At 31.4% G+C, this 14,331-nt stretch overlaps 1 protein-coding gene across 1 annotated transcript in view; it reads right to left on the reverse strand.

Moving 5' to 3' along the window:
* Window positions 1-3,718: 3,718 nt before the first annotated feature.
* Window positions 3,719-14,331, reverse strand: part of LOC118193812 (uncharacterized) — a 145,289-nt gene continuing 134,676 nt past the window's right edge. Inside the window, exon 18 of the mRNA XM_085814785.1 lies at window positions 3,719-5,292. Within this exon, the coding sequence (XP_085670911.1) occupies window positions 5,205-5,292 (88 nt within the window). The 3' untranslated portion in view covers window positions 3,719-5,204. The remainder of the gene's footprint in view (window positions 5,293-14,331) is intronic.

The raw sequence follows: 14,331 nt of genomic DNA on the forward strand, positions 1-14,331 counted from the left end.
ACTCAGTGATTCCTCTTTAAATGTTATAACTATCTTACATACTACATTACTGTTTTATTAAGGTTATAGTTACATGTTTCGATTACTGAAATAAATGTGTCAGCTAACACAGATGGAAAAGGTTACAGTCCTGAAATTTCAAATTAATACATAGATTTGGAAATGATTCGCCATCTTGCCCCAATGTATTTTCATCTGAAACCAGTAAAAATTACATAATTTAAAAGAAATATTTAGACAAAACTATCTAAAACACTTGGGGAAAAAAAAAAAAAAAAAAAAAAACTGCATAAAGGTCACAGCAACAGTAATTAACAGTGATATCCGTGTAGAACTTTTCCTTCAAGAAAATGAAAAAGCACAGAGCATTTTTCAAGTATATTAAAGATATGCAAGTAATCAAATACATATCATACAACATGTAGCATACAGCAAAATCACATTCAGCAATAATGAAAAAAGTATAGCTATATACTGCCACATCATATGAGTAATGACTGGATGTCCCATTAATAGCTGCCCTGTTCTAGAAAAGATAAAAATATCAATGATGACAGGGAAAAATTATAAAGCACTATATTTTTCAAGATTAGAAAGGAAACGAATAACAAATCATTGATGAAGTCTGTGAGCATATGCATTTATTATAAATATGAAGAATGGCTCTTTTTTTTATACATATATATAAACACACACAAAACTTCGAAATTTTCAATAATGTCTCTTCCTTTTTAAAGTCAATAACAGTAACAACGAAAGGGAAAATTTGAAATTTTATGTGTTCAAAATATATTACATTTTAATAATTCATGATGTAATTTTTTCAAAACTACTAAAAATAATTTCACATAACTATTGAAAACAACAAAACTCCTGCTAACTTCGATTGTATTTGTAGAATGACTAAATGACTAGAATCTGTGATTCATGCAGCAGTAAAGCAAAAATTTTCTTTGTCACTATATAATTCATGTCAGTCATTGAACTTTCATTAAAAAAAGGGGGTCCGAAGGGGAATGTGGAGGGGTTTTCCCACTAGCTTAAATAACACAATTTTTCTGTTCCTAAAAAAAAAAAAAAAAAAAAAAAAAAAAGAGTGATCCTACACAATGTGCTTGACACTAACTAATGATCCCTTATTTATAAACAAAAATAATAGTTACAATTTATATATGCCCAGAACATAATGGAATTTTGAAATTTTTGCACCATGTAGAATTGGTTTTGATTTAAAGATTTGGCAAATTAATATACATTAACCAGATCCCCATTATATATATAATTTTAGATTTTACTCTCTACGTAATATAATGAAAATAAAATTTTACTTAAAAGAACATCAACTCGGAATTTTGCAATTTTTGCACCATGTAGAATTGGTTTTGATTTAAAGATTTGGCAAATTAATATACATTAACCAGATCCCCATTATATATATAATTTAAGATTTTACTCCCTACGCAATATAATGAAAATAAAATTTTACTTAAAAGAACATCAAATCCTGAAAAGGCTCATTAAGACAGCAAAAATCTACATTAAAAAATATTAAAATTTCTGAACTATATAAGGCTTTTTAATTACATAAAGTTGAAAAATGAGTAAATATTTAAAGCACTTTTTCTTTTATAGGGAGCTGATTTTTTTATGATTTAATTTACAAGATGCAGAAGGAAAATTAATCATTAAAACATCAAAAGAATATTTTACGTGAAATCCAATACTATCTCTCTTGTTAGAATGGGTGAAGAAAATCAGACTCCTTTTTTCAATTACAAAAAATATATAATTTCTGCCTGTTCATTTACGCTTCAAATACATATCGAAAACAGATAAGTATGGATAAATGAATATAGAAAAAGAAGCAAGCCAAATGCATTAAAAAGCATATTTGAAAAGTATGCACATACTTATATAGCTCAGGAAAATAAAACTCATTTTAGAAGGGTTACAGGTAACAAAATTAACAGGACATACTTCTGTGAATTTTAAGCAACATCTTATATACAACAGTATTCAGTTCCTGACAACTCACATTTTACAATTTCAACTGTATTATTTACACAATATTAGTCAGTGCAACAATATTGCACACATATTCAACAGAGAACAAACAAAAATAAAAAATAGTATACTTAGATTTGATGCACCTTTACAGTTTGAATTCTAAGCGGCAACATAGTTTAATACATCAGAAACATGGACAACAATGTTACAGTTTTTTTTAATACATACAATCATTTCTATGTACAACATAAAAAAGTTGCAATTCAGCAACATTTATGAAAAATTATGCATACTTAACATGAACTTTAGTGCTTCATACTTACTGCTTTATTCCAGAGGGGGGGGGGGAAAGGATAAATTTTTATCCATGCATAGATAAAATGATAAAGAAAAAATAAATTAAGGGAAAATATACTGACTATACATTGCATTTTTTTATCATCAGACTTGCCAAGTCTTTATTTTATCTGATATCAAATTAATTTAGATAGAGTGAAAAAATACATACAACAAAGCATGGACTACATTTAATACAGAACTATGCTTTTATGAATCTCTAAGTGAATATGCATATATGCATAGATATACACAAGTAAGTAGTATGAAATATGGATGATGATATGTAACACACTTTGTGCAAAGCAGAAAAGTTAAAGATAGTTTAAAAATTAAAAGCCATTACTTTCTTTAGATTTATTTTACATGGTTAATGATGATATTACACTCTATTAATGATAATTATTATGAATTCAGTTATTCTGCACTGAGCACGAATTTCAAAAAAATATAATTCCAAGTTTAAAGTTTTTTTTTTTTTTAAATTGACCTTGGTATGATTCTTTAATCCAGTAATAAAAAAAATTAATGCAGCATTTTTAATGTGAGCTTTCTAATGCAATACTAATTCCTTCACTAGTGTATCATTATTCTATTTTACAAAGATATTTTACAGAAAGCAGACAAGTAAATTCAAATGTTGTATCAACAAGTGTCAGTTACCAGTCAAATTACATGCATATTTATTTAGAGAAATGATTTTACAAAAGGAATTTTTTTTTTTTTTTTTTTCCTGAAATAAAATTATCTTCACTTTCATGGTCTAACTTTAAAACAAATTTGGACCAAAAAGTGGCAAGTCTGATGTTCCACTTTACAAACATTTATTTTGTACAAATATACAGTATATTTAAGTTTAGTACCTTTTTTTAAATCAATATAAATATCTGAGAATGTTCTTTGGAATTAAATCATCACACACAATATCAAGTTTTTTCTTCTGATCACAGAGTTAAAATTCTTTTTCATTTTTTAAATGTCGAATAAAATATTCACCGGTATCAATAATACTCTGCACAATATATATATTTATATATTTATGTATATACATATAATTCTGAGGCTATTTTTTTCCCAAAAGCTTTTCTCAAAAAACCATGTGCAAGCCATATATGTTAAAGAACTTTATTTCAAATGCATTAATTTCTTTGATGAACTTTTTTATAAACTAATCTCTTTAAAATTATTAATGCTAACTATAATTCTTAAAATATTAGATAAAAATTTTTGTACCTATGATAAAGAGTACAAAAACTTCAATTTTTAAGAAATAATTTTCATTTACCATAAAAAATGGATCGTTCATAGAAATGAATGACAAGTAATTAATGAAACTTCACAGATTGGTTGGAAGAAATACAATATAATTATATTTGCTAAAATTTAAATATTTCAGCATAAATTTTTAACCATTTGTTACACTATATTTTTTATCAACAGCAGTTGCAACAATTTATAGCCTTGCTAGTGAAAAACATAAAAATCTAGAAATATTTATAAGATCAAAAATACAAAATTTTATTACAAAAAATTTAATTTAAATTTTAAATTTAAATATTTAATAAACAAAAGTATTTTGCAGAAAAGGAAATTTATATAATGATATTCATACATCAGATATGCTACAAATAGGGCAACTTTTAATACAACAAGCTTCTCATCTGCATTTAACAGTACATAATTTTTTTAATATTTGGCAAACACACATTTAAAACATAAAACAGCATACTTTTTTAATATACATATATATTTCAATCTCCTAGGAATTTTAACACATTCAGAACTATGGATTGTCATAGCCACCACAAAGTCCAAGAAACGTAATAGCAACAATAAAACACATTGCATGAAAAAAATTCAGATTTGTTAAGAACCTGACACATTATTTTAATTCCTATAATGAAAGCCATTCATAACAAAATTAAATTCTAACATGCTTTAAAATTTATACACTTGCAACTGAAAATAATTTGTTCCATTAGTGAACAGAAAAAAAAAAAAAAAAAAAAAAAAAGAGGCCAGTGGCAAATTTTTAGTAATCTTAGAAAACTAAAAGCCAGGATGTTAATTAAAAAGTTTATTTTTTATGCCCAGAAAAAGCACTTGCTATATTAGATAACATTCAAAACGGAATAAACTGCAATTAAAATATAATATAAAAGTGTCAACCTTTCTTATTCCATAACTTTTATAAATTTATTAAGCTCCAATCTGCTTAGTACAATTTAACATTATTTATCAATAGCATATAACACATTTGAACTTAGATCCCAGCAATCTCAAATCAAGCCATTGAGCTTTGAAACTAAAAAATGCCACTGGAAAATAACTGCGCGTAAAACTTCCCAAAGTTATATAACAGGTAATTTAATTCTGTCAATCATTTAATTCATTTTAAAATGTTAGTAACTTAAAAATGGGGAAAAATAAATTTGGCACCAAAATGGTCCGGACGGTTCAAGTATATAAGCTTATGTTCTCTGTAATGTCAGGGGGGGGGGAACTGAGTTGTGCAGTTACATTGTTACTATTTCAGCAAAATAACATAATGTCATACACTAAGAATGCTTTTCAGTTAAACATGAGTAATAATGAATTTGTAATCATTAAAAATCTGCATAAGTACTTAAAAATTTCTTCTGTAACAAAATACACATCATAGATTGAACAAAGGTATTGAGGCAAAAGAAGGCAAGTTTGTTTTTGATCTGAGCACAGCCCCAAACCTGCAGAACTTTAAAATCTCAGCAAAGTTACAAAATGAGCAAATATTCATTAATAGATGTGCCACATCTTGCAGCAATTTCATTTTCTTCTGGCATCAGTAAAATTTGTCTATGGTTTTATGATAAAAACTCTACTTAAGATTCATACTTGCTCTTTTTCTCACTATCTGGTTGCCTATGACTTTTCATATGAGCACTTCTGCTTTTAACCTTAGGGAAAACTCTGCAATGAGAAAATAAATGTTATTTATTTATTTAAATTTTATAAACATTAACATCACAAACATATACTGTAAAATGTAAAAAGAAAGGAAAATTAAAGTTATTTTTCTAAAACAGTAATATTTTTTAAAAAATTGTCAAAAACATTTGATTAGGAAATTTTAATGTCAAATGTAATGATATAACTATCCTGCTAAATGATCAGCTAAAAATCTTAGTATCCTTCATGCAAATAGTAGGTTCTTCAGGGCAGATATTCTCCTTTCCTAAAAAAACATCTACCAAGGATATAACAGAAATGGCTATTTATATACTTTTCTGTTGAACCTTTTTGACAAATGAAAATTGTCACCAAATAGTGTGATTCATACCAACAATAGATAAGTATGACATCACAGTCATAATATCTTCCCTTTGCTTTTTTTGCAAATCCAATAATACGCCAGTTTAGTTTTTGTAAGAAGGATATAAAGCTAACCATTATTTCTCTGTTTTTCTTGCGATTGTTTTTGGGGGGATGGGAGTGATTTAAATTGGGAATGTGTTTTTAATGTTACGGGACTAGTTATACTGGTACACATTCTCAAAATATTGAAAAACTTTGGAGTTTAGTATAACGATGTGGTTAAAAATAATTTACAACCTCCAATAGATTTGCAATTAGCAGAATTCATGCGACTTTACAAAGAGGATGACTATTCTGTTGTTCTTTTTAATGCCATTACAGAATTTTAGCTGCTATACCAACAATTATAAGTTTTTATGAATTTATTTATCAGATAGTTCCAAAGCTTGAGTAAGTTTTTTATATGCTTTATTTCTAAGTTGTCTATAAAGATTATTTAATTAAATAAACAGCAATCTGTGAGTAACTACAAAAAGAATGATCTGTTCTTTTATACTTCTGCCAGAATGCTTATCTGCCAACTTTTAAAGTTACGTAGGTTGTCTGAAAAGTTTCTGACCTCCCAAAGAAAAAAGATATTTATTTCTCCAATTATCTTTATTTTTCAACATGATCTCCTTGTAAGTCTATACATTTCTTCCAGCGATGCTCCCATCCTTTTAACTGCCCAAATAACTCTGCAAAGTCTCATTTCATGAAAATCTTTGTCCTCCACGTGCTTCTTTAGCTTAAGGAAGGAGGGGGGGGGAAGTCACTTAATGCCAGGTCTGGCGAATAGGGCGAGTGGCAAAGCAGTGCAAACGGTAATTCATGGATTTTCGTCATTGCAACCGCTGTGGAAAATGGAGCATTGTCTTGGTGAAACTTTTCTTTCTTTTGCAAGTGTGGCCATTTTCCGCAATTTCTGCCTTTGTTAAGTAACGTTGTATAGTATGCTCTGAAAATGGTTTTTCCCTTTTCAAGATAATCTATAAGACAATTATTATTATATTATATATTAATATCTTGTATATTAAGAAATATATTAAGACAATCCCATGGCTGTCCCAGAAAACGGTTGTCATCTCTTTTCCAGCAGAAGGAACAGTTTTTGCCATATTTGGAGTTGATTTTTCCTTTGCAGTCCACTGTTTTGACTACGGCAGTTGCTCACATCGTAGCCGTTTTTGTTTCTGGGCTATAATGATGAATTCAGATTTCATCTACAGTGATTAATAGTTGAAAAACTCTTTGTTGCCTCAACAGAATGGTGAAAATATTTGTTCGGACACGTTTTTGGTCCAAAGTGAGCAAACTCTGCACCCAACAGGTAGCCAGCTTGCGCATATCTAAATATTGGTTCAATATGTGGCAAATACGTTCTTTAGATATGCTCATAGCTTCTGTTATCTCGCTAACCTTGATTCAATGGTCGTCCAGCAGAATTTGGTGGATTTTAGCTGTGTTTTCATCAGTGGTTGCAGCTTTTGGCCATCCTGAATGTTCATTGTCACCCAAGCTGGTATGACCATGTTTAAATTCAGCTGCCAAAATTTCACAGTAATAAATGATGGTGCAGATTCCCCATACCAGGTTAAAGAGGAGTCGGGCACAGTGTATTTCAAAAACAAGTATCTAATGACAGCATGATGACGGTCACATCAACTCACAAAAGTGATTTCAAACAAAACATTCGTGTTCAAAATAACTGAAATTTTGACTGATAGTTACCAAGTGATGCCCAAACAAGTCCCCCCACCTTCAGTTGATTTGAGTTGCCATCTACACATTGAGATCGGATACTTTTCAGACAGCCCTCATAATGGGAGAGATGATTCCCCCCCATACCTTGTTTTGTCAATCATAAACACAATCTTCTATTGAGTAAATGACAACTCACAGCACTTAATTACTCTCAGTCTTCAAGCATAAAAAAGCCTGATATCTTGTTTATGGTTCACATACATAAACAACTACTTATTTCATCTAGGGATCATTTGCAAATCTTTCAGCCTTTTCAGCTATATAAACAGATTTTATAGCATGATATATAGCTTTCTTTACTTTTTTAAAGAATTTTTTTTTCAATTAATACATTCTAATCCCTCACACTTTGGATGAATCCTGTATGTAACTCTAACTTTTTTAATATTGATTTTATAAAGAATCACTTTATGTACGTAAGTATATATATTACATTTTATATATACATATACAGTATGTCCCATAAATGTTGCGACACACTTCTGGGAGAGGCAGAGCACATCATAAGAATTAAGAATTGCATAAAAACCCATGCCCAGAAATGCCACTGTACACCGCCAGGGGCTACTGTACAGGGAAGGGCTAGTGGAAAGTGAGGATTGCCTTATTCAAGCGGTAGGCACCATATGAAGAGCATGGAATGCTGTAAGAATGTACAGCTTGCAGACTTTAGCATGCAGCTGCATCATCTCATGAGAAATCACAGCTTGGAATTTGACGTCCCTTAACTTTGGAAACAGGATGCTGCCCACGGCAGTTGCTCACATCGTAGCCGTTTTGCAGAATTCAGGAAAAATCATCATGGACTGGAACCACGGTACTTATCGCTGGACGGCACGCATCGCGATAACATCTTCCAATGAGCACTGGAACGGCACACCAAGGAGCAATGATACAGGAACGAGAAAAGGGTTAAGCCAGAGTGACGCGAGATACTTATACCTGAAGTAGACATGACGTCATCTCATGGCAGCCAATCAGCTATCGGCACGACTCAGCTTTCCATATGACATAACATCAAGTTTCGTTTTTGCATCTTAATTAAGCTGGAACAGTCCGTTCTTAACCCTTTGACGCGCACAATATTATTTTTATAATTTTTTTAACTAAAAGCTCTAGAAATTGAATATTATGATCCTAGAGACAAATAATATATGAATTTAAAAAAAATCTACTTCTGCCCATTGTTCTGTGGGTGGCGGTCGCACTGTGAAACCACAGCGCGTCTAGGACTTTGAAACTTACCGAGGTAAGTAGGAAAAAAAAACTTACCTTTCTCCGAGCGCGTTTCCAATAAATGACTAAATTTACGAATTTAAAACAAAATGCATATAGGAATTGCATAATATATGATATATATATATATTTTTTACATTATTTTATAAAGTAAATCGTCAGAAAAATTAAAAAATAAACATTTATGTAATTTTTCTATAGCAGTGAAAAGATAAGTACCTACATTATAAGCACATTTGGATAAATGGATTAAAAAACTCAATAAAATAAGGATAAAAAAAAAAAGACTCAGTTTTTTTTTTTTTTTTAAAATTTCAAACAACAAATATTTTTTGTGACACTGTTCAAAGCATGTTTTGTCTTTTTGGTACATGCATGCCCACATTGCACGTTTCGCCACATGTATCTTCTTCTATGAGGTTGCTTCTATGAGGTACAAAATGTACACTGATTGGATCTAAATGTCACTGGTATATGTCAAGCGTTATTTAGTTTCTTTTCATCTGGCACATGAAATTTGTGGTTTTTTATGTTAATGAGGAGGGGCTTGGTCTTTTTGCCTTTGATACAGATCATTCGTTTCCCATTCATACTTATTTTATTCATATTTCATCCCAAAATATTCAGAAAATATTTTTAATTTAAATAAAACTTTATGTGATTTCTATTTTTAATTACAAAGTATATTTACATTAAAATTAAACCACAGGAAATAATTTATAAAATCACAATACTAGCTTGGGGAGCAAGTGTGTTGAGGTCAGAGAAAAGTCTCTGGAAAAGAAAGACCTTTTTACTGGGCAGGTGCATGTATTGTATAGTAATAAAATAACTCTGTGATTTCAAAACTCCTTATCTATATCCAGTAAAAATAAACATTTCTATCTGAGAAGCAAGTAAACGCCTTTGTGAAGAGCAGTGGTTTCAAGGTGCGACCACCGAGCCTCTAGAGCACTGTGACACAATGCTCTAGTGGTGCAGTGGTTGCACCCTGAAACCACAAAGCAAATGCCACATATATTTGGAGGTTGTTTTAATATATGCAGTTTAATTATTGTTATTTTTTATTGTTTATGATAGAAATCCTGATGTGTGTAATAAAAGGTAGTTATTTTGTCTCGTTAAAAATGAATTTTAAAAGGCATCCGATTTGAAGCACTAAGATCTAAAACATGTATGATTTCTGCAGACATTTTGTGTTATTTAGAGGTAAAAGATCAGTAGTCAATTGATTTTCACTCAAAAATTTTGGAAGGAAGAGAAGAAAAATATTCGAAAATTGGTTTCAGGGCGCGACCACCGCGCGTCAAAGGGTTAATACAAACAGTGGCAGTGAAAAACGAAGTAGAAATAATTGCTATATTTATTCAAAATAAGAACTAAACGTTATGTAAAAGTTAGAAATATTTCAAAGAGGAGAGCTAATGCAGAAAAAGGGTTACAATAGGTCATATTTTCAACAAATGCCCTCCAGTTTTACCATAATACAAAAGTCCATCATGTTACAAAACAATACAAAGACATATGTATGATCATACATTCAATACATTTCCACAGGGCCCTGGTCAATCACACAACATTCATTCTGTATAATTTTACATTATCTAATACTCATCATAATATGACTTACAACACATTATTTTCATTCAATGTTACAGTCCAAAAGAGACAAAAATTGAAACATCTAAGCAAAACTCTTAATTTAAAGTTAAATACACACAAAAAGAAATTTCCCAAGAAAATTGCTCCAGAAAATCTTACCAAGTTATGTTTAGTCAGCAGTTTTGTCATGGGATCAGTCAGATTATCTTTGCTTGGAACATATTTTAGATCAAAAATTTCCCTGTTCAGTAGTTCACGAATGAAGAACAGTTTTACACCTATATGCTTTGTCCTTGAGTTTTCAATGGGTGATTTTGTAAAACTTACAGCAGTCATGTTATTCACAAACAATATAGCTTTTTAAACATAGTTATTTGCAATTTTAAACTGAATGCATTCATCCAAAATGTTTTTAAACCAAACCAATTCTTTTCCTGATTCAGTCATGGAAATAAATTCAGCCTCCATAGTACACAAATTCACTCCCCTTTCTTTAAATGTATGCCAAGATACAGGTGATTCTCCCAAAAAAGCTATTTGTCCGAAAACAGACACCATATCGTCTCTGCTTGAAGCAAAATCCGAATCTGAATACATATTGAGCTTCAGTTCCTTGCATACCAGTTTAAGTTTGTGATGTCTGGTATTTGAAACGCATCCTAAAAGTTTAAGTTATCCTTCCCAGTAAAACTTACTAGGATTTCTTTGAAACTCAGAAAATATATTAACAGCATAGGCTATATCCGGATGAGTACAATTGCAAAGAAACGAGAGGCATCCTAAAACATTTCTATAAGGATAATTTATTATCTCAGTTGTTTCTTCTTGTGTACTGAGACTTTGAGTATTTCAGACCTTTAACTATTGGAAGAGAAGTAATTTGTATTTTAAAAGACTTGAATCGATTAACTATGTGTTCTATATATTTGCTGATGAATCAGGACACTATTGTTCTCATATTCAAATTCTACACCCAAGAGCTTTCTTCAGGGTTGCCACTCAAACAGGAGAATGAAATTCCCTGACTTTTCCAGGTGTGTTTCAAGAAAATTCCAGTCTATCCGCGTAATGTACGTTGGCTGTGCTAAGATGTAAATTAATTATGGTATTACTTGTATTGTGTAGCAAATTCACTTAATTATTCAATAACTCCCAGAGGACATTTATTCTTAATTATTCTTGGTATACTTTCTTTGATAATTTTGTTTAGTTTTCCACTTAAGAAACTTAATAAAATTTAAGATATATATATTGGATAACAAATGTATATTTTATTTAATTATTACTCATGATCATCACCAGTTCAACACGAGGCTAATCCGGTCCTTATAAATCACAACGCAATGCTAAATAGTTAGGTTAGATTTTAGGTAAATTTAATTTGCGTGAGGTATGTTCTTAAAAGGGACCTTAACACTTGAAAACACAAATATAATTATAATAGTTGTTGTTTTCTCCACTGAAGATTGAGATTAGAATCTTCCCAATCTGGAATAAAATAAGATCCGAATCTGAATACATATTGAGCTTCCGTTCCTTGCATACCAGTTTAAGTTTGTGATGTCTGGTATTTGAAACGCATCCTAAAAGTTTAAGTTATCCTTCCCAGTAAAACTTACTAGGATTTCTTTGAAACTCAGAAAATATATTAACAGCATAGGCTATATCCGGATGAGTACAATTGCAAAGAAACGAGAGGCATCCTAAAACATTTCTATAAGGATAATTTATTATCTCAGTTGTTTCTTCTTGTGTACTGAGACTTTGAGTATTTCAGACCTTTAACTATTGGAAGAGAAGTAATTTGTATTTTAAAAGACTTGAATCGATTAACTATGTGTTCTATATATTTGCTGATGAATCAGGACACTATTGTTCTCATATTCAAATTCTACACCCAAGAGCTTTCTTCAGGGTTGCCACTCAAACAGGAGAATGAAATTCCCTGACTTTTCCAGGTGTGTTTCAAGAAAATTCCAGTCTATCCGCGTAATGTACGTTGGCTGTGCTAAGATGTAAATTAATTATGGTATTACTTGTATTGTGTAGCAAATTCACTTAATTATTCAATAACTCCCAGAGGACATTTATTCTTAATTATTCTTGGTATACTTTGTTTGATAATTTTGTTTAGTTTTCCACTTAAGAAACTTAATAAAATTTAAGATATATATATTGGATAACAAATGTATATTTTATTTAATTATTACTCATGATCATCACCAGTTCAACACGATGCTAATCCGGTCCTTATAAATCACAACGCAATGCTAAATAGTACTATTTTTTTATTTTACTGCAAAATGGCAAGGTATTTATTAAAAAGGAAAAAAAAAAAGGTTTAAAAAGATTTTGCGGTAAAATTCTAGTATACGATAAGGCTTTGGCACGATTTTGAAAATTGTCGCCAAGACCAAAATGACCCGTTTACTGCGCATCAAGATGTCGCCAAATCCCATTATTATTCTAACCAAAGAACGTATATGTAAAGAAGAAAAGGTTCCATACAAGTAAAATGCTACTACGCCGCTAGAATGCGGAGGGAAAATTCGCCAAGGGATTTGGCGACTGAACCTGGCGGCCAGAATTTCCCTCTCCGCGATGTGTACAGGAAATTGAGAAACACGTGTTAAGAAGAAACGCTCTTTGACAAAAAGAAAACTACGAAAATCCGTTTTTAAATTATTGCGAAAAATCCAAGAAGAAACGTTTTATCAAAGGACGTTTCTTCTTGGATTTTTCGCAATAATTTTAAAAACGGATTTTCGTAGTTTTTTTTTTTTTTCCCCCTTGAAAATAACTAATCCATGAATTAATTTACTTGTGCCAAAAAATATCTTCTTTTCCTTTAGAGTTTAACCACTTGCGCTAAGACTAAACTTCACGGTTGCGGTGCCGTGCGCTACAATATAACAAGCTGTAAAGTGTCTCATTTACGCCGCTCCGCATCTGCAAGTGCAATCCAGAGCTGTAACTTCAGAAATAAACAATCTCATTGTTAGGCTACGTGTGCACCACGTTATTTTCATTTTTGCGATAAATGCTTATCAACGTGGTGTTCATGTCGCTCGCGGTTTGAGACAAAAGCATCTTGACGTGCGTGGCACGACTTTTTAGCGCAAGTGGTTAAAGAAATTTTAAAGGATATTCATTTTATGAACTCTTGATAACGTGACCTTCGAACTTCGACACCGGTTTCCAGCTTTGGCGGCAGATATATCACGCATGCACAGCTGTTTCCCTCTATGATGGAACGGAGCCACGTCTGTTGCAGAGAGGTTTTCCTTCTTTACAATACATACTCTTTGATTCTAACCTCCATGGTACCGTATACTAGGATTAAACCCATTTTGTTTTATACGAGAACAGGTACTTTCTTTAGTTCATGCACTGCACATGTGATTCTCGAAAATATTGGAAACCAAAAGTTGCGGGAAACTTGCTTTGCCTTTCTAAAAGACAATATTGGAACTGCGAAAATTGGCTCTATGCCAGCTACGCGAATGACACTCACGTGATACATAATTCTCCAAAAAAGTTACCTCTTCCGACGTCGATGCAAAAATCGCTTTTTTTGGCGGGATCGTTGTATGAACTTCCCTGACTTTTCCAGATTTTGACAAAAATACTTAAATTCCCTGACTTTTCCCGGTTCTCCAGGTAGCGTGGCAACCCTGTTTCTTGTTTTACACAAAATTTTCAAATCAAAATGTAAACTCAGGACTTTTAATATCCTTTTAGCCTGAACTTCACTTTTTCCGAACACAATATCATCAACATAAACCAATAGAAAGACAAAATCTTTAAATAGATAGACACAATTACACCACTCCAACTTGGTAAACCCTAGGTTACATAGTGTTCTACCTAACGCATAGTAGCATTATCGCCCACTCTGATGCAGACCATACAAAGCCCTATCTAAACGACACACAAAAGTTTCTTTATCTCGCTCTACAAAACCCTGAGGTTGGGACATGTAAATTTCCTCAGATAAAGGAGTGTAGAGATAGGCACTTTTTACGTCGCACTGTATATTTGCTCAATGAAGGT

This window comes from Stegodyphus dumicola, chromosome 4 (assembly GCF_044657685.1).
Source record: "Stegodyphus dumicola isolate Sdum_Otavi_A_Nest chromosome 4, ASM4465768v1".
NCBI lineage: Eukaryota > Metazoa > Arthropoda > Arachnida > Araneae > Eresidae > Stegodyphus > Stegodyphus dumicola.